Source organism: Clytia hemisphaerica, unplaced genomic scaffold, assembly GCF_902728285.1.
Source record: "Clytia hemisphaerica strain Z4C2 unplaced genomic scaffold, Clytia hemisphaerica genome assembly, whole genome shotgun sequence".
In the NCBI taxonomy this organism is placed as follows: domain Eukaryota; kingdom Metazoa; phylum Cnidaria; class Hydrozoa; order Leptothecata; family Clytiidae; genus Clytia; species Clytia hemisphaerica.
In genome coordinates, this window is record NW_027103674.1 from 359,312 (window position 1) to 386,167 (window position 26,856).

The window sequence follows — 26,856 nt, forward strand, 5'->3', positions numbered from 1 at the left end:
CTTTCGTTTTCAGCCTCCCGCCTCCCGCCTCCCACTTTCGATTTCAGCCTCCCGACTCCCGGCTCCCGGTTCAGCCTCCCGCCTCCCGGCTCCTAGTTTTCCTGTATGCCATTCCACTCACTTTCAAAATGTCAAACATAGCTGGAAAGAAGCGCCTTGTGATGTAGATCAACGTGATATGTGTATAAAAAATTTAGGTGGAGGCTATAAGAAGTTAAAGCCCAAAAACCTGTATTATGACGTCATAAACATTACATAACATTACGATTTCGCTTGCCCATACATTGCGAGCTTGCCCTTCGCTCCGTATTCACAAAACTAAGTTGCTAACCTTTACACATATCTATCCTCCGTCCTATCCTAGATTTTTTCAAGGTGTTTAGAAAGCCCCCTCCTGGATTTAACCCTCTAAGCTCTCTCATCTCTCCTGGGAATAAAGAACAGCAGATAATTCCGTTGGTGGCTACCCCTGCTGCTCACATTCCTCGTATTATGCAGCCGTTTCTGGGGAGAAAATCAAGAATTTTTTTTTTGCTGAGAAAAGCAAAATACGAAGCGTTGTGGCGCAGTCCCGGGCAAGATTTTTCGATTTTGTCGACGTCAGCTTGATTTTCATAATGGGGCATTCTTTTGCAAAATCAAAACAATCACACACGATTCAGATTTTTTTCAAATTATTGTTGAGCCAGTGTCCAGCCAATGAATGAAGAAAAGGAAAGATTGTGGGTGGTTGCTGCAAAGTTTCAGGTTTCTATAAAAGCAATCCCTCATATCGAATTCAAACATTCTAGTTTAGCGTTGAAAGAATTAGGTATATACAGATGACAAAATACAATATATAGAAGGCAGGAAGGAAGCGAACTACAAGAGCAACACAAACACAAGGTTAGCTATTCATCCTATTTTGTTTTTGCTCTTCTCTTGTACACTGCCAGTCTGCTAGTTGCAACCCTTTTTTAAACAACCTTGTGTAATTTCAAATCGATTGAATAGACCTTTAACCAGACGGTGTCAATCGAACGAATCAAACGTCAAATCAATTGAACACAACAATCGAATAATTGCAATTCGATTGTCGAATATTACCCAGGATTTGCTGTTCGATTGCTTCGATTACGTTCGATTGTATTCGATTATGTTCGAGTACACAGCGATCTGGTCCTGTAAGTATGAAAAATCGGGGAAACTTTGACTCATTTCTTTGCATAATTCGAGTTGTAGTCATCATATAAAGATAAAAATTTGCATAAATGTCACATTTAACGAAGAAAATACACCAAAATTATTATTTTCTGAAAATCCTTCTTAGTTCTTCTTAACCAGAGTACTTTCGTTTTCTCGGGATCCCTCTATCCCTAGAAATCCCCTCCTAGATCCCTCAAATCGGAATCACTATATTTCCTACTGGGTTTATGCTAAAGACACAAAATTTGCACTGGAGAAACTTATTATTAGTACAACAAGGATAAAACAAATAGTTTTTATTACTAACCAAAATTTTTTACAAAAATTACATTTATGAGAATTTTGAATCCGATAACAGATCGCTGTGGTACGTTCAATTGATTTAGATTTTATAGGACCCTGCCGACGCACCGGACTTAACAAACACCGGACACACAAAAGTCCGGTGTAAAATGAGGATTTTTTTTACCACCGGACAATCTCTACACCGGACTTAAGGAAGTCGGATGTCCGGTGTCGGAGAAGGATAATTTTTCCACCGGACAATCGAAACACCGAAATTTTTTGTTTCATAAATGTCCGGCGTCCAAAATTCCCTGTATGCAACACCGGACTGACACCGGACTTATTGCGTCCGGTGTAGCGAAAGGATACTTTTTGCCACCGGACAAATACACCAGACAGTCTGGTGCGGCGGCAGGGTCCTGATTTTATTCGCTTTCGTACGATACTTAATAAGCGCTCGGTCGCCCGTGCTAAAAAGCTCTAACAGAGTGATCCAATTTAATTTAATCGCAATCAAACTCATCGAACATAATCGTAATCAAACCAATGGAACATAGTCAATTATTACTTACTTGTTTACTTGTGTAGTTGTTTGAGCATCCTGCTTCAGGTAAGGTTCTTGGTGAACCACGCCTCTGTGTGATCAATCTGTCGAGAGAAAAAGAATCTCAGCAGATATTTTTCATGTCAATTATTGAATTAGAATTAGCTCTCCTGCACCCAGTATATCCATGGATCTGGGGTTCATCTGCGATAGACTTAACCTTTACCACGCCGAGGCCGTAAATTTACGTTTTAAGCTATAGCCGCTAGGCCGTAAATATACGTTTTTCGTGCGGTTTTAAGAAAAGCCGCCCTACCGCCTTAATAGGCTGCACGCATCCCCTCTGATATGATTTGATATAGGGGATGCGTATCGTCAAAGATATTCCTGTCCCAGCTTACCCCCGTCTTTTCTTTTCTCTTTTTTGATTATGTGTCACAGCTGTACAACGACTTCTCTTTTTCTTTGTTTAATGAATGAAAATTTATAATTATGAAAGCAATAACACAATGACGTCATTTTTCTCTTTCTGTGATTGGATGTAACAAAATTATGTAAATTTATGCAACTTTCGGTTACCCCAAATTTGAGGTAACTCTCGGACGAGAATTTCATACACGATACGCATCCCCTATAACAAAATAAATTCTGGGGATGTGTGCAGCCTACCGCCTTAAAGACGCCTTTAAATCCTGGGAAATGTCTTATATGACGGAGAGAAAATGTAAACAAACTATTTTCAATAGTTTGAAACCACCTACTTTCGATTTTAACTGTCAAAATAAACTGGAAAATCAGGCAAAATATTCTTTTGGAAATTATGAGCTCATTGACTGCTGTAACTAACTTTTTATGTTTATTTAGTGGAAAATGGTTTGTTTTATTGGTCGGAAATGTTATGTATTGCTTGTTTGTAGTTTAGTCAGTGTTTGAGGTAAGTTTCCGAAAGCATCCAACGAGGACCTTTTTTTAAATATCTGTTTCCCAGACATAGGCTTCCTGGAAAATTTGATCTGTTGGCCGAATATTTCAAAAATCTTATTCCTAGAAACTAAGATCTGTTTCTCCGCAAAACCTAAATTTTTAATCTCAAAGTATCTTTCCTAGAAAATTTGATCTGTTTCCACAATTTTCAGAATTAAAATTTTGATCTGTTTTCCCAAATAGGATATCTGTTCCCATCTCCTGGAAATTTTCATTTGTTTCCCTTTCTTTTTGTTATTGATATCTGTTTCCCCCATAAAGTCCAATCTGTTTCCGAAGCAATATCATCTTTTTTGGAAACAGATATCTGTTTCCCAATTTATTATGTCATCTCCTAGAAATATTGATCTGTTTCTCTCTGATGACGTCATCAGCTGGAGCGGGGAAACAGATAGTTTTAAGGAAAAGGTCTCTCCTAGAAAATCGGATCTGTTTCCCCATTTTTCAAAAAAAGTTCTCTCCTGGAAAAGGGAAACAGATATTTCGGGGAAATGGGCTCGTTGGCTGCTTCTGAGTTTCTGCCTCCTTATTCTTTAGTATGACGATACATTAAGGGGTGAGGACTGGAGGCTTGTCGGCCGTCATCGACCGTCACCGAAACCCAAGTTAAGGCTTCTGATAAGGCTGCAAAGAGTTTCAAAGTGTATATACTATGTTATTTCTATTGCTTTCATGCTGGTTGATGATAGGAAAGTCATTTTTAGTGATATTTCCCATAAAAATTACCTCAAGGGGCCTCTGTAGCGACTCCAGAAGTCATGCAACTTTCGTTGACGTCAAACCAAATGTTTAATTTTTTCGTGAACTTTGAACCCTTGGAACTTTGTTTCTATGTATATGCTAAAGCGTTCTGGTTTTTACTAAATGAAAGCCCGTGATCTTAGCTTTCCAGCGGTATATAACACTGTGGACACGGCACGGGCTAGACGGCAAATTGGTAAAATGCCGAACGTTTTGCAACATTTTGAAAATTGTTTGCCGACGGGAGAAAGAAAATTTGCAACTATCGAAAAACAAATGTGTCTGGAAATGGAGGAAAATGTATTTGGAGGCTGAAACTTTGTATGTTTATCAGAAAAAGGGTGAGGAATTCAAAAGTCACAATCGCTAATTCTAGTTCTTTCATTTTCATGTAGTTTTTTTAACTTTTTTGCTTCTTTAGCATGGGAATGTCCCAAAAAAAAGTTTTTATTTCTGCCGAAATGGATTATCTTTTCATTTGGGGTTTCTCCTTTCAGAAAAACTTATTCTTTACTCATAAGTTTTTGTTCCTCCATTTCCAGAGGCCCCTTGAAAATGGGTCCTACCACCTTTTTTGACTCATTTCAACCTTTTCCAAGCTATTTTCTTCAAAAACAAAAATAAAACAATGCAATGTCTTCTTTTTTCAAAAAAAGATATATCTTTGGTTATTTTGATAAATTTACTAAATATTTTACAACTATTTTTATATAATAATATTTTAACACCATCAAAGAATTCTCCCTCCAAATTTGAGGTCTCTAGCTACAGTAGAAAAAGAGATATGCAAAATTTAAGAAGCATGACTGGAAAATTTCTTTTTTTTCTTTTTTGACACATTTTTCGAATTTTTCCAAGCTATTTTCCTAACCTTTTTTTTGACATTTTTAGTCAAATTTTTGACACTAAAATTTGAATATCTTTACAACCACTTATCCTCTGGAGGCCTATGACCCCTCATTTTCTTTCTTTTTCAAAGCTCTACAAGATAGGATAGATTTTGAAAAAAAAATTAAAACTTGAAAAATCTTCTGGAGTTGCTAGCCTCTGCCTTACGTGCCTCTGATTTACGTGGAAATTTTCTCGAAAACCAAGGTTTTCTAAAAATGAATTCTGCCTTTTCTAGTAAAGGTATGATTGTGATTTTTTGGCTAGTCAGTTGTAGTTATAATGGTGGAAACAATGAGCCAGAAAATTATGGTATCGCAAATGTTCTCCCCACTTTTTTTTTAACCGGAACTTAAAATTTTGAAAAATATGACAAATTGCGTTTTGAATTTTTTTCAACTCTAAGGCAGAAGACTACTGTGTCACCATTGATAGGAAAATCCTTTATTTTAACATTTTTGGAAAGCAGGATAGTTGGGCTTTCCAGAATGGGCTTATTTTTTTGAATCGGTTTAGTAGATCAAAAGTTATGACGGAAAGCGTAAAACTGTCATTTTTCCCAAAAAGACAAGGCGTGCACGGGGTGAAGTTCCCAAAGAGAAGGCGTGGTAAAGGTTAAGGTGTGTGTCCAGGGCTCTTTTGAACTTATCGATAGAAATGTTTTTGAGGTTTCTGATGCTCTTTGGCATAACATTAAAAAGTTTTGCACCTTGCACTGCAAGTGTGCTGTCTCTAAATTTTGATGTTTGGTTCTTTGGAATTGACAGTGTACACATCCGGCCCAGCCGGGGGTTTTCAGTGGTTTTGATACCATTTACAGCAGGTACAATCTTTTCCATCAACTTCCAGACATACATTATTCTGTAGCGTTCTCCTTGCCTTTGAAGTGAGTAAATTTTTGTCTCTTTTAGACACTCCCAATAATTGTTTGAGGTGCCATTTATCTTTCGTAAGAAGGACTTTTGAATATCTTCAAGTCTCTGAATGAGACCAACTGCATTTGGGCTCCACAGAACGGAGCAATATTCTAATATTGGTATCACCAATGATTTATATAGTACGATCATACAATTTAAAGATCGTGAAGAAAAAGTTCTCAGGATCCAAGATGTTAAGTTTTTAGCCTTTTCGATTACTTTGCTTCTGAAATGTGCAATTACTGTCCATCAGGATTCCAAGGTCTTTCACAACATCTTTGTTTTCAATCTCAACACCAGACGGTGATGTATAGCTTGTTTGAGTCTTGATCTCATGGTTCTTTCCATAGCACAAGAGTTCAAATTTTATATCATTCAGCTTCATATTGTTGTCATCCGTCCATTTATATATTCTATCAAGATCTTTTTGAAGTAGGACAGCATCTTCTAGAGTTTTGACTTCCTTTGTGGCGCGAGTGTCATCAGCGAAGGATTTGAGAAAGCTGTGCACCACTTCCTTGTCAATATCCCCAATCAATATGAGGAAAATCAAAGGTCCCAAAACACTACCTTGAGGGACTCCTGAAATGACCTGTTGTGATTCAGAAATGACATCATTCACTAGCACTGATTGTTTTCTCTCTGTTAGGAAGGACTTTAGCCACTGTAATAATTTTCCATCTATTCCTAGTTTCTTTATTTTTCGTAGGACAATTGAAGGGTCTACTTTGTCAAAAGCCTTTGAAAAATCTAGGTACACAACATCCGCATTAGCATCTTCGTCCAATATATTTAGTATCAGGTCATATTGTTCCAAAAGCTGACTCAAACATGAACGCCCGCTTCTGAATCCATGTTGATTGGGATTGAACAGATTATTTCCATCCATGTGCTTTACAATATGTGCTCTGAGTACTTTTTCAAATATCTTGATGACATTGGATGTTAGGGCTACTGGTCTATAATTTGATGCCAGTGATCTGCTACCTCCTTTGTAGATTGGTGTGATTGTGCATCTTTTAAGTTCGTCTGGGACAATCCCTCTGTCCAAACTTTGTCTCCAGAGGATACAAAGAGGAATAGAAAGTTCTTCTTTGCATTGTTTGAGAAAGGTTGTAGGGAAACCATCGGGACCTGGTGCTGCAGTTTGGGACAGATCGTTGATTGCTTTTATTAAATCATCTTCTGTAACTTGTAGATCTGAAATGATATCTACGTTGACTTCATCATTTTCACTCTGCATTATATCGAATGCTTTTGGTGCACTGAAGACGGAAACATATTGTCTTGACAGAATTTCAGCCATTTCTTTGCTTCGTTGCGTCAATTCACCATTTGTGTTCAGCAGAGGGCCAATTTTCGTTTTTATCTTTGCTTTCTTTCTCGCATAAGCAAAGAAATATTTTGAGTTTTTCTTTATGGAATTGATTGCTATATTTTCAACATAACACTTGGAATCCCTAAATGATTTTTGTAAGTCCTTTTCAATTGTCAAAAGTTCCTTTGTTATTTTAGTCTTCTTTGATTGGGACGTGCATTTTAAAAATTGCTATGTAATTTTTCTTCTTCTTTTCGTAAAAGAGCGGCGATATCTTTCAACTTTTGATTTCTTCCTGGTATCTTTGGTTGTTCTGATTGGTATTCGTCCTCTGCATACGTCCAAACATATTTGATTGATACTTTCAAGAATTTCTTGTGGATCATCACTGTTAAGTTTTACATCCCAGTCAATTTGATTAAAATCTTCCTTTAACTTATTCCAATCAATTTCATCTGAGAAGAAATTCAAAGTGTTGAATTTGGAGCGTGGTTCTGGTTTATCATCATTACTAGCAAAATTTTGAACTTTGAGCCTAGTTGATACCATAACAATACTGTGATTTGAAGTGCTTTGTAACACTGGTAAAATTGAGTAGTCATGTATAAGATCTTCATTATTATTGTGAAGACAAGGTCTAGGGTGTTCCCATCTTTGTGTGTGGGTTGATTGACATATTGGGACATGAACAACTCGTTGCAAAATCGATTTAGATCATTCAGCATTGAGCTTTCTTCCATAGAGCATCCAGTTTTGGGTAGTCCATCAGGCCATGTTGACTTTGGAAGATTGAAATCGCCACCAAAAATTATGTTTGGGACAGGTTCCAAGGCGGAAAGGGCTTGTTTCGCACCTTTGAGCGGTGTAAGAAGGTCTTTAGCTGTTGATGGATTTCCATTACTCTTGTCGTCAGGCTGTCTATATATTACAAGCATAGCCAAGTTTTCAGTCTTTGAGTAAACACAAAGGAGTTGTACACTTGGTGATTTATGGGAGTAGATTATTTCACATGAAGCAGCTATATCATCTCTTATGTAGAAGCAGACTCCTCCAGTTGCTCTCCCTCTTGATTTTTTCTTGCGTGATGAATCACATTTGAACAAAGTATAACCTTCTACTTCTGCATCTTTATGGTTGTTGAGCCATGTTTCTGATAGGCCAACAAACAGTAAACTTTTATGACATATGTTATTTTCGATAAAAGGAACTTTGCTTGGTACAGTTTGCGGGCACACTCCTTGTACATTAAAAAAAGCAAAGTTGTTGATTATTGGAACTGAATTGGATTGAAGTTTGCTTGGTGAGGAATTTGCCTGATCATCGGTACAGTTGGCATAGGAAACTGGGGTATTTGAGAGGTTTGCGTCTGCTGAAGGTGATGAAGATGATTCTCGATCGAGGTGATCTTTTTGTCCAGTGTCTCCATGATTTCTTCCTTCATCAGACGGACAATCTCTAAAAAATGATCTGGTTCAGAGGATTTGATCTCATCATCTTTTTCTGCCAATAGCTTGCTGTTGTTGTGAGTTACTGTGTTTTAACCATAATGGGTTCTCTTCTCTCTTCTGGTTCCCTTCACATGAACAAAACGGCAGGATGTTGCGAAACATTCTCCTTTTCGTATTGAGTCGAAGCACATTTTGGGATGGAAATCTTTACATTTTTTTCCAAGATTGCATCCTCTTTGTTTATTTGTGCCATGTTGAGTAAATTTTCGGCACATTTTTGGGTGCGCAAATTTGCATTCTTTTCCTTTGAATCCATACTTGCAATTGCCATTCTTGTAGAAACGACAAGTTCTATTACTGCTTCCAAAATCATCTTGTTGATTCTGGTTTTTTGTTTCTCTTGTATTTATCTCTTTATCCTTAGCATCTTGAGTTGACAGCAGGACAACATCTTCAGTGTCTGTCTCTAATAATTCTGTTGGTCTGTCTTGACTTGGGATAGATGGTGCAGCATCTTTAGTGACTTTTTTCTTTTTCCTTTTATTGTCACCGTCACTGTCACTTGGGATTGTGTTAGGTTGACAAGCATGACAAATGTAGAACATGCCAGGTAGATTTAGAGGGTTATACAAGCTTTTGAAGAGTTCAGCGTCGGTGTCCTCATCAATATTGGTGTTGTTTGTGGGAATCCTAGCAAGATTTAACCAACATGGTTTGTGTACACCTTGACCACAAACGGCACATTCAAGGATCGGGAGCTCCATAAGACCAATTTTATATCTTCTGTTGCAGATGGAGCAATTGTCCGGTAAGAGGTTTTGTATCTTGCAGATGATCAGATGAGACAATGATCTTTTGGTTTTTTCATTATATTTTGGCACTTTCAAGAAGTTTGCAGTTTCTTTCAAGGTGTCAAGTTTTTCTTTGTACATGTCATTTTCAATATCTAGTACACTTTTGCCATATTGATACTTCCGCAAACAGAATTTTACAGAATCCAAGGAGGCATAAAAGCAAAGTTCTGCTATTAGATCCTCAGTTTCCAATTCTTTGGTACATTTTTGGGACTGATCACCCTCAGGGGAATTATCACTTTGATCCATGATAAATGGAGTGCAGAAGAGTATAAAAGCAAAAGTAATTGAGAAATGTACTTCCTTTATTGTATTACAATGAAGAATCTTGTCACATTTGTAAATAGTATTAGTCACTTAGCTGAATGGCTGCACTGTGGGATGAGTGCAGCCTGAGGGATGAGTGCAGCCTGATGTTGAACCAATCTAACGTTACTCGAACGCAATCGAACACAATCGAATATTACCCAGGAATCAGCCGTTCGATTGAGATTCGATTACGTTCGACAATCGAATCGCAATTATTCGATCGCGTTCGATTGGTTCGATTGCGATTTTTGTTCGAAGTTGTTCGATTGACACCGTCTGGCTTTAAGCGAAGGTGACAATCTATCTATACTGTCATCATTGATAAACAAACAAGTTAAAAGTAGGAATAAAGAACACCTGAAAAGACTTCACACATAAATAAAGCAAAACACAGGCATATTAGGCTAGGTCTAAAGCTCTAAAGCTCTAAAACAGTATCTAATAACATAGAAACCAGAATATGATTCTTCAATGGTCGAATCAAAACTATAAAGTGCACTTACATTACAAACATAGCCTGGGTATCCTAACCTGAGATCAGATTGTGAATGTTTTCTGCACACCACGCTGAGGCTCTAAAGGGATGTGTGAAAACAAACAATCTGACGAATATGCAATCTCGAAATCGTAAGGACCGCGTTCGTCTAAAGGACTGGGAATGACAACAAAGTTGCGCGATTGTGTTTATGAATAGGGCGCCGTATCAGTTTTTATTTTTCCGGCGCACAACAAGATTCTTGTTGTAGAATTTTCCGCGGGAGGACTATTTTCCTCAGATGTATAATTTTCAAGCGCCTTTAGAGGTTTACCGTGCGGGTAAGAAAATTATGAACATCTGTTATCAGGTTAGGATATCCCAGACCTTAAACTATTTCACCGTCTAGTTTTTTAGATAATCTTGTCTCTGGTTTACTGGTCCAACTAACTCGCCTGCAGGGATATTTGTCCCTGCATATGCAAGTGCATCTAATTGGTCTATGTGCCAAGTCACTGATCAGAATTTCTGCGGGATTTTTCACATTTTTCTATGCACGTGCATAATTTATTGAAAAAGCGGACATTGCAAAAAAAGATAAACAAATTAAAATGAAACACAGGTTCATTCTAAACAAAATGGCCACTGGAAAGGAGCCTTTATAAATGTGACTAATGTTTTGATGTAGTTTAGAGTAGATTTGAAAGTTTTTTGAGTTTGTAAAAGAGGTTTTATGGTAAGTTAATTATGTGTGTCTGCCTGGCAGTTAGTCACACTAGGAAATCAAGCTTTCAGAAAAAACAACATCAGTCATCTAAAGGATGAGAGTTACCTGAATCAAGTTCAAGATCCCAAGACAATCAATTAAAACTTGAAAACTTAAAATGAGACAAAATGACAGATTGCGAACGTGCAGCAGCCAGAATATCAACCAACCAAAATTTTGTCATTCAATTCCAGAGACAGCGCTTCGATTTTTAAGGCCTTGTTTATACGCTAAAGTAAAAATGATTCCGCACATGTAAATTGGTCAGTGTGTGAGGTCTGTCAACAAGGGTTCACTCACAGGCAGTATTGGTTGTTGTTAACCGGTTACTTTTTCGAAGCGGGCTACATGACTTTTTGCGCAATGCAATTGGTTCTTTTTGCATGACGACGGGCCTACATTGTCCAGAGTTGCCCGTCGTTAGGAAAATTCATTGTGACGTCACTTTTTCAAAGGAAAATGAACAATGCGTTGACATCATTTCTCTCATTTTTTATTTCTGACGTCAGAAATTAAAACAATTTTTTATCTCTTTTCGCTTGTTTTTTTTCGCTTTATTTCGCTATTTTTCCTGGATAAAGCGCTAAAAATCAATCGAAGCTGAAGGAAACGGTTAACAAATACAATAATGACCGGTTTTTTTCGGGCTGTACTGAAAATATTGCCCTCGGTCAACGCAACAACCTCGCAAGCTCGGTCGTTACTTGACCTCGGGCAATATTTCTCAGTACAGCCCTCACTAACCGGTCATTATTGTATTAAAACATGATGGGACTGTTGATATGTATTTTCACTTACTGTTTAAATCTCTTTGACAAGTTTGTTTTGATAACTCCACCAAGTTTATCAATCAAACTTTCACCATCCCATAATCACAACCAAATGTATTTTTAAAGCATTTCAAAAGTACAATTCGAAGAAGTAATTAACAATTTAATCACACTCACACTGCTCGCATTTTGACGCCATTTTTTGTGTGGTTTTTCTCTAGGTACTTTTTTTCCATTGTGCACGATTGGTTGACATGTTTAAGTTTCAGAGTGTCGATAACAGACCTCACAATTTTCCACGGAAGAACAGCCTTTTTTATATATGTGTTTTACATTGTTTGCTATCTATGATTCGTGGTTATGTTAATTAATGACTTCGGAGGTTTCGTGAAATGGTGGCCGAATGGCTGTCCCATGTTAGAGCAGTTGACGATAGCGCCCCATCAGCACCTTGAACTGACTAGTACCCAATTCTCTTCGCATGGCATGGGTTGACCCGGTGTGTGAAGGCTCATATTCACTTGCCAAGTAATCCACTGCGAGTGCGAATCGAACCTCAGTCGCCTGCAGTCGTCTGTGCAGCAACCAAGGACAATAAAACAAAGGATTTTCTGTCAAGAGCCTTGTAAACATTCCAAACATTCCAATTTCCATCAAAATGATCTGCCACAGCTAAGTCTGCCATTTTAGTGCGGTCCGAGGATTGAGACGAGAACGCTTGTAGAATGCCCAGGAGCCCCCGCGTGGGTGAAAAACATTAATCTGTCAATCATTTTCTCAAGCGAGGAGTAGGCGAAGCAATTTTAGCTTTACGATATTTGCCGCAGATCATCAGTGGATATTCAATTATCATTATATCCCTTTATTTTCATTCCTAGAACTTTTGCAAAATAAGGGAAAATACTAAGGTTGTATTTCTTACTGCTCTATTCACATACTGAATTTGAAAGATCTTCTATGTGGCGTTTTTTTTGCAAACTTGTAATTTTTGCATGAAGAATTAGGTGTATCAGTCAGTGAAATCCTTCAATTGTGGTATACTGCAATTGCAGTAGTTTTCATTTGTGGTTACTGTAGCCTACAAAGGCTTAAAAGGGGTAGATATTATACCGCTAGTCAACAAAGATAAACAAACATCGACTATAAAAAATCATATGAGAAGAAGCTAAGAATCTTAACTATGGAAAAAATATTTTGTCTATGCGTTAAAAAGATATGATCAATTATGTACAAAAATTGCCTGTTTTCTCCTTGAATCTTGAATTCTGTTTCTTTTATATACTACAATTGCGGTAGCCATTTTCAGCTTTTAGGTGTACAATTAACCAGTCCGAAAGCGACAGGAGCACGACCTCACCAAGACCGGTCTCATTTTTAATGTACTCCAAATTGCTTGGGGGTTACAAATACTAATAGCTTAAATGTGATAAATGAATCAATCTTAAAATGTGCTAAATATAGATCATGTATGTCCCTCTGAGGGCAGTAAATTAAACTCTTTTAACACTGATAATCTCTTTAAACTAGAATCGTGTAATAAACTTATCCATAAATTCTTAAATAATGACATCTCTTCAGCCTTATAATAAGTCACCTATTTAAAGATATGAATCAAGCAAGATCTCCAGAAAAAATTCTAAGAACAATGTTAGTACTATTCACTACGATCAATCTTTTCATCCTTTGATGTTTTATCCACCTCAATTTTGGAATCAAGGAAAATACCACAAATCTGCAGGCCTTATAATTTCAGCTTTCTCCTCTTTCATAAAAAAGGAGCTTGGGAAACATTAGTTTTTTGTATCTATGACATGTTATATCCTTAGACACCCCTACCCATTCGATAGTTTGATTCATGAGATGTATGTATTTTTTTCAGGTTTGAGATCCATGTGCATCATTTATCACCATGCCTAAAAGAAAATTGTCAAAAAGTGAGGAAGGTTCATCCAACTCAAAAGTTGCATTTCAAATTGAACAAACTAAGAAGCCTGTCGATGATGACGATGCATATGCTGACACAGACACTGAAATGGAAGATGCAGAGGGTGAAAAACAACCGCAATCAACTCTCTTTCGTTTGTCTAGTCGACTGGCATCTATGAAGAGAAGAGGTATAAGATAATAAGGAAGTTTGATAGTTAAGGGAACTGATTTTTTTATGGTTGATATTGTTTGTTCTAGGTTTGAATAATTCTAATAACTTTTTACGGCTCTTATATGGAATGTTTTATTTCAAGTCTGGGGTGAATCTTTAAAACAAAAGTAAAATCATTGTGATGCTTTTAAAAAGTTTTCATTGATTTTCAAATTTTCAGGAAAAGAAGTTGAGGTCAAAGAAGAGTACGAAGAGTTTGAATATTTTGCAGAAGATTGTGTGACGGTTCGTGCACCAGGGAAAGATTTTTATTTATGTCGCATTCTGGATGATGTACCTGAATCTACTAATGAAGAAATCAACATAGCATGGTTTGATCAAGTTGGTACAAATAGATACAAGGTAAGTCTTAGCTGACATACTGAGTCCAAATATCTATATAATGTTGTATGATAATTCATGTGTCATTTGGCAGAGTTACATTGGAAGAAAGAGACGTCCTTGCTTTCCCAGAATGTTTTCCATGAAATGAGTTGTACTTTAGAAAGCTAGGAATTATAAAAGGCTGTCTTTCTAAGCAGTACAAATAAAGCAAGGTCAATTTATTGTCAATGTACTTTCGTGGGCTAATTTAGTTTTGAAGTTAGCTCATGACTGGCTTCTCCTTACAGAGGATGCCCGATTCTGTATTGAGTGGTCTAGGAGACGTCTTGTTAGAACCACCATAGTTCATACTGCCTGGCAGCTTGCGAGACACGGACACACTGTTTTTTCAGCCATTGCGTTGTTGCTTTCATAGTTATAAATTTTCATTCATTGAACAAAAAAAAAAGAAGTCTTTGTATTGTTGCGACGCACAATTAACGAGGGTAAGGGGGTAAGTTGGGACAGAAATATTGCAGACAATACTCATCCCCTATATATTAGATCATATCAGAGGGAATGTGTGCAGCCTAAATTAAACCCAACAGTACCAGACAATTTCAAAAAATATAAGAAAAAACATAACCCGAAGATCAGCATCCTTCTTAGTTTTTAAATAAAAAACAAGAAGCCCGTTGGGCGTGAAGGCCCAGCGAAAAGTAGCGTGTTGAAAACGAGCGTGCAAAACAGCAAATGCATGACCCCGTTGACATGGATCAAAGTGAAGACAGGAAAAAAAATTTCAAAATCACCGCGATACTTCTCATTGGTTAGACGCTTGAAATTTTATTGAATGGTCTCCTACCAACCGGGCCTACACAGGCGCAGGTTCAACTTTCCAATAAAATTCTAGCCTGTGTATCCAGACTCAAAATTTCAGAAAAAAAAATCTTATCTGGTGTAACTAAAAATGTCGGGTACAGTTTGTTTGATACTGCCTGTGAGTGAACCCTTGTTGACAGACTATCAAAACCCAGGCAGACACACATAATTAACTTACCATATAACCTCTTTTACAAACCCCGGGGGGGGGGGGCACTCAAGGTAAATGACCTACCAGACGTTCGGCCCTTAAGGGTAGGTTTTTCATAGTTCAGCTAGTGCACTGTAAGGGTAGGAAATTACAAAACTGCACTGAACTGCACTGTAAGGGTAGGAAATTGTGATAAAAGGCCAATTGTTTGGTAAAATTGGCACAAAATTGGTCAATTTTGGAGGAAAAATTCCACATTTTCTTGGAAAATTGCAAAAAATTTCGCCCTGACGGGCGAGAAATTTTGAAAAAGTGCACTGTAAGGGTATGATTTTTCATGGAAATTCACTGCACTGTAAGGGTCCGATTTTAGAAGCCAAATTTTGGGCCGAACGTATGGTCGTTTTCAGATCGAGTGCCCCCCCCCCCGGGTTACAAACTCAAAAAACTTTCAAAACTATTTTAAACTACATCAAAACATCAGCCACATCAGGCCACATTTTAAAAAGGCTCCTTTCCATTTTGTTTAGAAATGAACCTGTGTTTTCATTTTCATTTGTTCATCTTTTTTCACAAGGTCAGCTTTTTCCATAAATTATGCGCGCCCATAGAAAAATATAAAAAAATCCCCTGAATATTCTGCTTAGTGAGTGGGCGCTTTTTAACGAATTAGGTGCACTCACATATGCAGGGAGAAATATCCTTGCAGGCATGTTAGTTGGACCAGACCGTAAACAAGAAAAATGATCTTTAAAGAACTAGACGGTAAAATAGTTTTTACGGTCTGCATATCCAAGCTAATAAAATTCATGTGGTTAATGTGAGTTAACAGTTAATGCGAAGATCCAGAAATGACCATTTTCACTGTTCATGCCTTGCAACCATGAGAAATGTTCAATCTAGTTTGAATTTACCCATGAGCTGCATTTTAGTGCCATTAACAGATTCCAGAATCAGTTTATATACTTTGAATAATTACCATCAACTGCTCCAACTTGGGACTATCTGAAAAAACATGGGACGACAATTCGGCTACCATTTCACCGAACTTCCAAAGTCATTTGATTTGAGTTAAGGAAAGGCGTATTTAAAAATACACGATTTCTCTTTCGATTTTACAGTAAGTGAAAATACAGACCAGATATGCAACAGTCCCATGTTTCGACCAATCGTCCCAAGTCAGAGACGGTTGACGGTATGTGAGTCGAGTTTGAAAAATCAAGCCACCGACTGTTTAATGCGACAGATCCAGAATTGACCATTTTATTTAATGTGTAGAATCATGAAAAAAGACCCAATCTTGTTAAAGTTTACACATGAGCTGCATTTTAGTCTCTGCTAACATATTCCAATAATCAGATTTGAAATAGTTCTGTGTCGAGTTTGAAAAATCAAGCCACCGCACCATTTGTCAAACGAGACAGATCCAGAAATAACCATTTTCACGCGTAGCCTCATGGAAAAAGTACCAATCTTGTTCCAATTTACACATGAGCTCCATTTCAGTGTCCATTACCAAATTCCAGAATCATTTTACTTTTAATAATCATGTGTTGAGTTTGAAAATCATACCAGGTCCCACCAGCCACTGACCGTTGTTAGCGACAGATCCAGAAGTGACTGTTTTCTTGTGTAGCATCAAGGAAAAAGTTCCAATCTTATTCAAATTTACACATGAGCTGCATTTCAGTTTATTTATTTCTATATCAGAAGCCATTATTTCCTAAAAATAAAGTCTTTTCGAAAGCAATAAACTAAAAATAAAAGTGATTTAAGGTAGAATTTTCACTCATAAAACTTTATGAAAACTTGAGCAAAGACTATAAGATATGGCAGAATGTTGAAAAAGGTTTATAAAAGAAAATCATTACAAAATATCTTTGGTTTGAAAGTCTCTTGACCACTAAAGCAAAGAAAATGTTCAAGAAAGTATGAATCAACCTCCTCGCTTCGACCGCCATCTTGTTTTGTTTTGAAATTTGTTTTTGAAGGAGCGCGAAATTAGAAAATATATCTTTTATAGCCAGTATCCGACTTTAGCAACCTTTTCCCTCTCCAAACGGCAAAATTAAAAAGTGTGTTACTATGGTTTCAAGCGCCGTTTTTACCAAAACGGACGGACAGACAGCGGAAGGACGGAAAGTTGCAAATGAAAGGCCCTATCGCTAGCGCTGGGCCAACAACAAGAAAGTGTTCATAATTTGGAATATTTCGATGACTTCTATCTCATCATTGTCAACCATAAACTAAATACATTTCAAAAATCTACTTTTATTCTAAAAATCTGTACAGCAGTAAAATGATAATTAAAAAACGTCAATGAGTTATAAAATGTACAAGGGAAATAAAATTGATAAAAGCTAAAAAATGACTGAATGAATAGAACAAAGAGTGTCAATTGTCAGGGGCCTATCCAAACAATTGAAGTTCTTTTGAAGCTTTAAATCCGTCATTAATCTTTGGCCTTTTTTATGTAAAATGCTTCTAAAAAGGCCAATTGTGACCAATTATCATTCGAATCTAAGATTTTACAATTATTCAAAACAGCGTTCAAAATGTGTTCTTTATGTGATTCTCCAGTGGGACACTCCTAGACAGCTCAGTGTAGAACCGGGCATCCTCTGACAGAGTAGAAGCCATTCATCAGTACTTCTCCTGTTACATTTCTAAATCTAAAGTTGTTGTCAAAATTTTATGTTAGGTTTCATACGATGACACTATTTACAAAGCGTCCATCATTTCTCATGTTGGTGTCAAAGAAGTGACAGACGAACCAGGGCTGTATTACATCACACCCAAAACGTTGAAAAACACCAAAAGTTTGTTGAAAGAAACGTTGACAAACGAAGGAGAACATTTTTCTGGTGATGATGATGACGATGTCGATGATGTCGATGGTGCTGCTGGAGATGATGAAAGTGCTGGTGAAAATGAAGGTATTTTTTCTGAGAATTTCAACTGATCTTTTCTTAAAAAGCAACCTATGAGATCTGCATCTTGTTCTATTGGGTTGGCATAAGACTATCCTGTATGAATCATGAATCAATAAGCACTCTTGAGGTAATTATAATTTTTACTTGGTTTTTCTTCATGAAACTCTCTGAGGAGGTCTCCATTTTGTTAGGTTAGGTTTAGTTTTAAGTTTAAAATACAGTGGGACGCACTATAATTGTTAAGCTGTTTTAAGAATACAGAGTTCATGATATGCGCCATTGCAATGTCTTCTACATTACCCAACAGCTGATTGGTTGAAAGTTACGTATTGACTGATTTTACGTCACTTATACAACCAATCAGCTATTGGGTCCGTGATGTAATGGCAATGGTGCATATCATGAATAGAGGGAGTAATGATTAAAAGGCTCTCTCAGTATTTTAAGCCATTTTACTTAGAGTATTGTATTGTCCGGTATAAAAAAGGAACCCCTTTTCTGGTCATGACATAGAATCACCTCTAATTTGCAAAATGAGTTTTCGTGCTTTCGTCATTTGTATATTTTACTTTAAATTTTCAGAAGCTCCAACCAAAAAGAAATCAAGAAAGAAATCAACTTCAAAGAAAACGCCAAAAGTGCCAAAGAGCCCTAAAAAGTCAGCCTCTCCAAAGAAAAAGGCTGCACCGAAAACGCCAAAGCGGGGTAACAAACTTATTCCAAATCCTGACATCAATTTATTGGATGAAGACCCAACATACTCCAAGGACAGCACGGTTCCTCTGTCCATAGAGCGACAGGCCTTTAAAGCTGTCATTACCAACGATGGCACTTTATTGGAAGCTTTGCATAAGGATGGAAAGAATTGCTATACTTTATTTCAACAACGTAGCCCTCAAATATCACGTTCAGCTTACAAGTACGCTTTGCTTCAAGAGAACTTGGACTATTGCAAACTGATGTTAAAAGATAGAGATGAAGTTACTGCAAAACCAAAAACTGTCGATTTGAGCAGAAAAGATACCGGAAAGTAAGGATTTTGAAATATTGGGAATAATGCATATTTTTCGACATTCAGAAATAACACTTCACCATGAGGGTTTATTGGACCTACCCCGGTGGGGTGGAGGTCCTATAAATTAACCTTTGTCCGTTCGTTCGTTCGTCTGTTCGTTCGTTCGTTCGTTATTAGCTTTCCTCGTGATTGGCTCATTAGTTTTTTCTGATTTTTTGCACAAAGATGTATAACTATAAACCCTCAAATGTGACGGAGCCCGATTTTCGAAAAAAAAAATTTTTGGGCCAATCAGATTTTTTCAAAAAATTTTAGTTGGCTCCAAATAACGCATGTTTATCTATAAGAATCACTATTAATAAGCATACATCAATGTTCTTAGCCAAATTACTCAATTTTTGATGAGATAGATGTTTTTTTTGCTCACGAAGTCTTGAATATGAAAGAATATTTCAAGAGCATGAAATTTTGGTTTCTAAACGTTTTTTTTACAAGAAACAAACGACTAATTTTAATAGATCGTCACTATTTGTGTTCTGAATGATTGTTTAATGATCACGCTCACGTAGATATCAATTATATATGTGTTATATGCATAACCAGGTAGGTCCATAAAAGTATCACTTGTTTATTCTAAGTTCACTTTTCTTCAAAGCTCTAACTTACGTTTGATGTAGCGATTAGGATCCTAATTTATCGTTAGCCTTGCTTTGAGACCCGACCTTTTGATTGAAAATGCCTTATTGAAAGTTCATTTTCCTCGTTAAGCAATCATAAGGTACTTTATACTTGTTTATTATAAAGTGTTTCAATCTGCTTACAAAAGCTTCTGAACAACGTACATCCAACGTCCATGGGACGTTGAAACAACGTTGGGTGTCAATTCTGATGTGCGATCCAAGCTAAAGTCAATGGCTTCTTACGAGAGTCTGTCCAAGTTAGCGTACTGCTTTGATCTTTTTTCATCCAGATTTAGGATGAAAATTAAATAAGATTTTGAGCCTCGTGATTGGGTCAAGCAAAACGATCGCTCCAAAATCATGCTTAAAAAATCTGAAATTCATGATATTCAACATTGCAATTTCTTCCACGGACCCAACAGCTGATTGGTTGAAAGTGACGTATTGACTGATTTTACGTCACTTACAACCAATCAGCTATTTGGTCCGTGCTGTAGTGTCAGAAAAATCAAGAACCCGTGTAACATTTTCCCAATGATAAAAACAGAACAGAATAGTAACTTAACAAAATTAGAAACGAGAACGAAAAACAGAAAGATAAAAATTGATTATTGAAAGAAATGACATTTAGCTTTTGACTTGAAAGTAACGATAGATTGGGTTTGACGGAGATTGTTAGGTAGATTATTCCAGACGTCAGTACCATTATGAAGAAACATTTTAGAGTCATACTTTTTTCTTGTTTTTTTGTTTTCAGGGGTGATTATAAAATGTTTGGACATGCAGTGCGTGAAGTTACTGTCAGTCGTGGTAATCGAGAAGGAAACAACGCTTTCCTGGCGGATGAAGGTCAAAGAAATACCGATCATCTTTACGCTGTTTCCTTTTGTATCAAGAAGAATATCTCTATTGATTTCGTGAAGAAACATTTGAAGGCTTTTGACAATGTATGACTTTAAATCACTTTTTGGGCTTGATAACGTCATTTTTCACCCGCTAAAATAACACATATTTTTGAAAATACATTCTCGAAATGGATTGGAGATAATCTCTAACCCGATACAAGTTTTATAAGAAACAGTAAATTTTGGTCAAGGCCCGGATTATTTTTTTATTTTTTTGGAGGAAGGGGGGGGGGTTCGGATTTTAAAAATAATGTTTTTGGAATATTCCTAAGTTAGTATCCTAATTTCACTCACTCATTGGCTGAAACTGAGGCTGGGATCGTTTTTTTAAATTTGCTTTGTTTTAAGGTTTTTCCAATAATAATTTAAACCAAAAATTGTTCTTGTCAAAAAGCACTTATTAATCCCGTTAGGAGTATTTTGAATCGAAGACCCCTGCGCTAGCGCTGGTATGAGCAGAAAATCGTTGGTGAATGCCAACAGCTTACGTTTAGACATACTTTAATCGTAGAAATTTTAGCGAGACTAATTTTAGCGTATATTAGCGAGTCAGGAAAATCTTGTTTATTTTTGGATTTATTTTAGCGAATCACGATTTCAAAAAATTTCGCGTGGATAAATTTTAGCGAATACTCATATTACATTATTGACTGAATTCGTTTTCTAGCATTTCTTTGCACTGTAACCCTTCTTATTGATAAAAATGTATCAAGGCAATATAACCAGAAATTTCGCGCGGATAAATTTTAGCGATCTGTCGATTCGCCGTGTTTTAGCGAGATTTATTTTAGCGAAAGTAGGGAAAACTCGCTAAAACGCTAAAATTAGTCTCGCTAAAATTTCTACGATTAAAGTAATGTTTTTTCATAGAATATCATGCCTAGCTTTAAGTTGTCTCGCTAATACAGGGTGATTAAAAAGAAACCGCACCCTTAGATTTTTTGGCGTAACTTGTTTTCTACTCATCCCTACTCATCGTATCACCATGAAAATTTAAAGCCTTTTTTCTTAGTAAATTCAAAGCCTATGTGTGAAATTTGAAAGTTATACCGTAAATATTTTATCAAGAATCAGAAGTTTGAAAAAAGTAAACAGAAAAAAAGAAACGTCAAAAATTTTAGGGGTGTGGTTCTTTCTGAATCACCCTGTGTAATTGATTATACCATCATGTTTCTGTTTCAGGAACTTAGCTCATTGATTGACCATTTTTACGAAGCCGTTCAAACTGGTAATCGAGAGATGGCTGGTGAAATTGCAAAACTCGCAATCAAGAAGGATGGATACGGTTTCAATTTCCTCCATGATAATTTGTTGAATTTCACAAAAGAGAAACTGCCATCTTTCAAGGCTGCGTCGGTTACCAAGAAAACCCATGTCTCTAGATCTGTAAGTGCTTTTTCTATGATTTACCAACCATTTCATATTTTGTTGGGTTTTTTCTCATTGACTTTTATAAACCCTGGACCAAGCTATATCCGCCATATTTTTGATCGGAGTTTTTTTGAAAGTGTTTCCCGCAAAGAAGCAATTGTGCAGCGTTGAGCTTTAAACATTCTAACGAGCTTCATCATCATAAGTTTTCGAGGAAAAGTAGATCTAGCGTTTTCGATGAATTTAAACCGCTAATGAGTAGTGCTGCCATTAGGGTACCACTTTTCAAAAAACTCCGATCAAAGATTTTGCTTGGCCGGGATTGAATAACTTGGTCTAGGGTATATAAAGGTCAGTGGTTTTTCCCGGAAAAGATAATCAGTTGCTGGGGATGTTTTCTAAAAAACATTAACTTTGTTTGATCAGCAGGATGTCGTTCAAAATACAAGGGTAATTCGAAGATTCGAATGTTTTGATGTTGATTTCACCAAAATACAGGTAGTGAAAAATCAAAACAAGGAAGAGAGAGAACGCTAATTTGTTGACATTTTTCAAGTTGACGATAAACCAGGTTATCACACTTTTACTCGTACAATATTGGATATATTTTCTCGTTCAGAGTTTTCTATATTATAATATGACAAAAAATCTGAACTCGAAAAATATATCCCATATTGTACTCTGTACCGTGTGCGTATACGTATTGTTCACTTGGTTCATGACTTTTGCTTTACAGATTCTTTTAAAGTAAATATTACATTAAAAATTTAAAACTTTGAAATTATTCATATTTTCGTGTTTAACTACGAGCAGATTGCACCGATGTTTTGCGCTTGTATCAATCCTAACGCCAAATACCTTCAAGAAGTGTTGAATGTTCATGATGACATCAATATTTCGGACTACGCGCAGAACAGGCCTATTCATTATGCTGCTGCTTGTTCTGGCCCTGGACCATTGAAACTACTCATTTCAAGGTTTGCTATGGATTATGTTTTTACCGTGTTAATAAAAATCAGAAAGTTTTAATATTTCAAATGTTTTAAAATGAAACTTGACGTTTTTAAGTCTTTTTAACATCATTAGTAGTTCTCGTCAAAAAATCAATTCCTTTAAGGTAGTCTAGGTTTTGATAGCTTCTGCTTTTTTTAACGGTAGCAGGTCGTGTAATATATAATTCATAGTTCTCTAGTGGCTTTGACATTCCCCATAACAATCTAAACGTGCGATTGTCTTGCTTTTAAATTTGTGCCTGGAAATCTCTAAAATTTATCTTATAATATTTTCTTCTGTTCTTCCCTTTACGTTCATCAGAGGAGCTGACGTCACCATCCCGAACGGGCAAAAATTGACACCACTCATAATTGCTGTCAAATGCAACCGTGTAGAAAACAGCTCAGTTCTGATGAGTTGCAAAGTGGCTCAGAATGAGGATAGTGATGATGGTGACGATGATGAAGGTGAAATTGGTGAAAAAGGTACATACAGACCATATTCAGACGTTACGGTTTCGTATAGCTTCGGTATGATTTTTGTTACGGATCGAGAGTGTTCATACTAATTTCCGAACGTTCTGGAGCAAGAAAATGGAGCAGTTCCGATGAAAATAAAGGAGCGAAACTGTTTCGAGCTGTTTTGCTTCTGCAACGTCTTCTTTATTGACGGTTTCAAATTTTCACGTTCACACATTGTTTTGGAACCGCTTCGTTTTAGAGCGGTACAAAACCGTCTGAACATGGTTTCAGTTGAGTCTAATTCGAACCTTTTCTTCTCGAATATCTCCTTAACTCTTGCAAGTTTTCAAATCCCTTCAGCTAACAATACCTCATTAAAGCAAACTCAATATTTCAAAGTTTCCTTAGCTCGTCGAGAAAATTGTTCGAGTTATGGAAACTCCACTATACTACAAGAGTAGTATGTAGTCGTTGCGCAACACATACTATATTAGCAATTTGAAAAGACAATGGATTTCTCATACAGCTCCAGGGTCCGGGATCAATTGGTAGTCCCTAACAGGGATAAGCCTTTGATTACCGGTCAAGCCCCTGCTTTTCTCGATCATTCTTCTCTCTTTGATTCCACCTTGGGATCCAATGAAGGTGAGATCTTAAACCCTAATGGGAGGGTCTCTCCAGATAAGATGGAACCTGATCAATCAAAATCAAAACCAACAAAACTTTTAAGATGTTCTAACTTCTTAATAATCAGTACTTTTAACGTTCGCACACTAAGCGGACCATCACAACTTAACGAACTTGTACTCTCCATGTCTAATAACTCTATAGACATCATTGCTCTTCAAGAACATCGAATATTTCACCCTGACGATGATTTAATTTACAATTCTATTTCTTCCTCCCAACTTATCACCTCATCTGCAACAAAAAACACGGTTAACGCTTCTGTTGGTGGGATTGGCTTTCTTCTTTCATCTAGAGCAGCCAGCAACTTAATAAGAATTGAAAAAATTACACCTAGAATCGTGATTGCTGAATTTTCCAGCAACCCAGTTTTAACAGTAGTGTGTGCCTATAGCCCCCACAACAGTGCTCCCGAGGAAGATGTCGAGGAGTTTTATTCGTCACTTAAAAACTTGCTTAGCCATATTCCAAGGCATAATTTTCTCTCCATAGCCGGTGATTTTAATGCCAAACTTGCCTACCCTGATGTTCCTTTTTCATTTGACAAGGCTACAAATCGTAACGGTGAACACCTTTTAGATCTTCTACAAGAATTTGACCTTTTTTCCTCAAATAACTCCTTCATGAAATGTGCTAATCATCTCTGGACCTTCAAATATCCAAACGGCGATAAAGCACAGATCGACTATATCATTTTCCGGAAAAAATGGCGTAATAGCATACAGGACTCAAGAGCATATTCTTCCTTTGCTACTGTGAGTACTGATCATCGCATCGTATCTTCTAAGGTCAAACTTAGTCTTCGCTCTTCCAAACCTTCAAAACCTAATCCTTTAAAACAAATAGATTGGAAAAGGGCCTCTACAAATCCTGAAGTCTGTAGCATGTTTGGAATTGAGGTCTTTAACCGTTTCTCTACTCTTTTCAACGAAGAATTGACCAAAGATAATGTTGAGCTAGCGTACTCTTGTCTTAAAGATTCCACAGAAAAAGTTGCCCTAGAGCAACTTCCAAGAAAACAAAAACGAGCTAAATCAGACCCAAAAGAATGTCCCTTAGTCAAGAAAGCAAGAGAAAATCTAACAAAAGCTTCCTCTTTGTATAATGCAGCACCAACGCGGAGACGCAAGGAGCAACTTAACTCTGCCAAGATTAAACTTGACGAGGCCTACCTAGAGGCTCAAGTTTCTTTTATTGATACTCAGCTGAAGGACATGTCTGAGCAATTTTCCAAAAATTCTCATCGCGATGCTTGGAAAGTAGTACAAAAACTAAGTGGCAAGAACTCAAATCCGTCCATCCAGCTGAAAGGTGGCTCGGATAAAAAACGCTTAGATAATTGGTTACAGCATTTCAAAAATCTTTTAGGTAAAAAACCGGTGTTAGCAACAAATAACTTTCTTCCACGAGAGCAAATTTCTCCCCCTCTAGATATATCTACTTTTTCTTTTTCCATGGAAGAGTTGACAAAGGTCCTTTCCACAACAAAATCATGCAAGGCCCTCGGTCCAGATAACATACCACCTATTATCTGGAAGGACAGAAATTTTCATGATATCCTTTTAAAGCTTTGCAACCTCGCGTTTGAAGACAAAGTTTGTACAACACACTGGTTAAAATCGACCATCGTTCCAGTACCAAAAAAGGGAGACCTTAGTCTTGCCACAAACTATCGTGGTATCTCTCTTCTCCCAATCGCAGCAAAAATCTATAATAAGCTTCTTCTAAATAGAATACGGCTTCATGTTGAACCCATTCTTCGTAAAAATCAAAACGGTTTTCGAAGTGGTCGTTCTACTTTAAGCCAAGTTCTTGCTCTTCGACGAATCTTAGAGGAAGCTAGAAACTTCAATCTTGAAGCAATTTTGATTTTTGTTGATTTCAAGAAAGCCTTTGATTCGGTTGATCGCGACTTAATGTTTGATATTCTCTCTCTTTACGGCATCCCTCAAAAGATCATTGATGCCATAAAACTTCTGTACACTAATACAAAATCTTCAGTACAAACACCTGATGGTGAGACTGCAACTTTTTCTATTTTAGCTGGTATTCTCCAGGGTGATACCCTTGCACCATTTCTCTTTATTCTAGTTGTCGATTACCTTATGCGCGTTTCTGTTGATAAAATATCTAGCTGCGGTTTTCTTCTTCAACGTAGGCTTGGTCCACATAATCCTGCCGTTCATTTAACAGATACAGACTTTGCTGACGACATAGCACTTATCAGCTCTACCCTAGAGGATGCGCAAAATCTTCTAATTGCTCTTGAATCTGCTGCAAACTGTACAGGCCTATACCTCAATGAGTCCAAAACCGAATATTTGACTCTTAATGTTAACGAATCATCAGACAATATTAAAACAATATCTGGTACAAACCTACGAAAGGTAGAAGACTACAAATATCTTGGTTCTTACATCTCTTCTTCTGAAAAAGACTTTAAAATTCGCAAAGGTTTAGCTTGGAGTGCATGCAATAAGCTGCATAGTATTTGGTCATCTTCCTTCATCGACTCTAGTCTCAAAGTTAAAATTTTCAAGTCAACTATTGAGCCAATTCTTATGTATGGTTCAGAAACCTGGTCCCTTACCAAAAAGTTTGAAAAGCAACTAGACGGTACCTATACCAGACTTTTGAGAAGGGTTAAAAATCTCTCTTGGCGTGACCATCCAACAAAACGCACCATATACGGTTCCTTGAAACCAATCTCCCTCCTCCTTAAAGCCAAGCGCGTTCAATTTGCTGGTCATTGTTTCCGTGCCTCATCTGAGGTTATTTCCTCCCTATTGCTTTGGAAACCTAAACGTGTGGCTCAGAGATCGAGAAAACTTAC

At 37.0% G+C, this 26,856-nt stretch overlaps 1 protein-coding gene across 2 annotated transcripts in view; it reads left to right on the forward strand.

Annotated features, from left to right (window-relative positions):
• Nucleotides 1-649: 649 nt before the first annotated feature.
• The window catches only part of LOC136803407 (poly [ADP-ribose] polymerase tankyrase-like), a 51,789-nt gene continuing 25,582 nt past the window's right edge, over nt 650-26,856 (forward strand). The window contains exons 1-9 of one of the 2 annotated variants that reach the window (XM_067060127.1): nt 650-885; nt 13,364-13,598; nt 13,803-13,984; nt 17,680-17,914; nt 18,494-18,941; nt 20,364-20,553; nt 21,694-21,897; nt 22,696-22,859; nt 23,197-23,360. In XM_067060127.1, the coding sequence (XP_066916228.1) occupies nt 13,394-13,598; nt 13,803-13,984; nt 17,680-17,914; nt 18,494-18,941; nt 20,364-20,553; nt 21,694-21,897; nt 22,696-22,859; nt 23,197-23,360 (1,792 nt within the window). In that variant the 5' untranslated portion in view covers nt 650-885; nt 13,364-13,393. Of the gene's footprint in view, nt 886-11,538; nt 11,706-13,363; nt 13,599-13,802; nt 13,985-17,679; nt 17,915-18,493; nt 18,942-20,363; nt 20,554-21,693; nt 21,898-22,695; nt 22,860-23,196; nt 23,361-26,856 lie in introns of those variants that run through there. The other variant, XM_067060128.1, reaches the window with a different exon arrangement.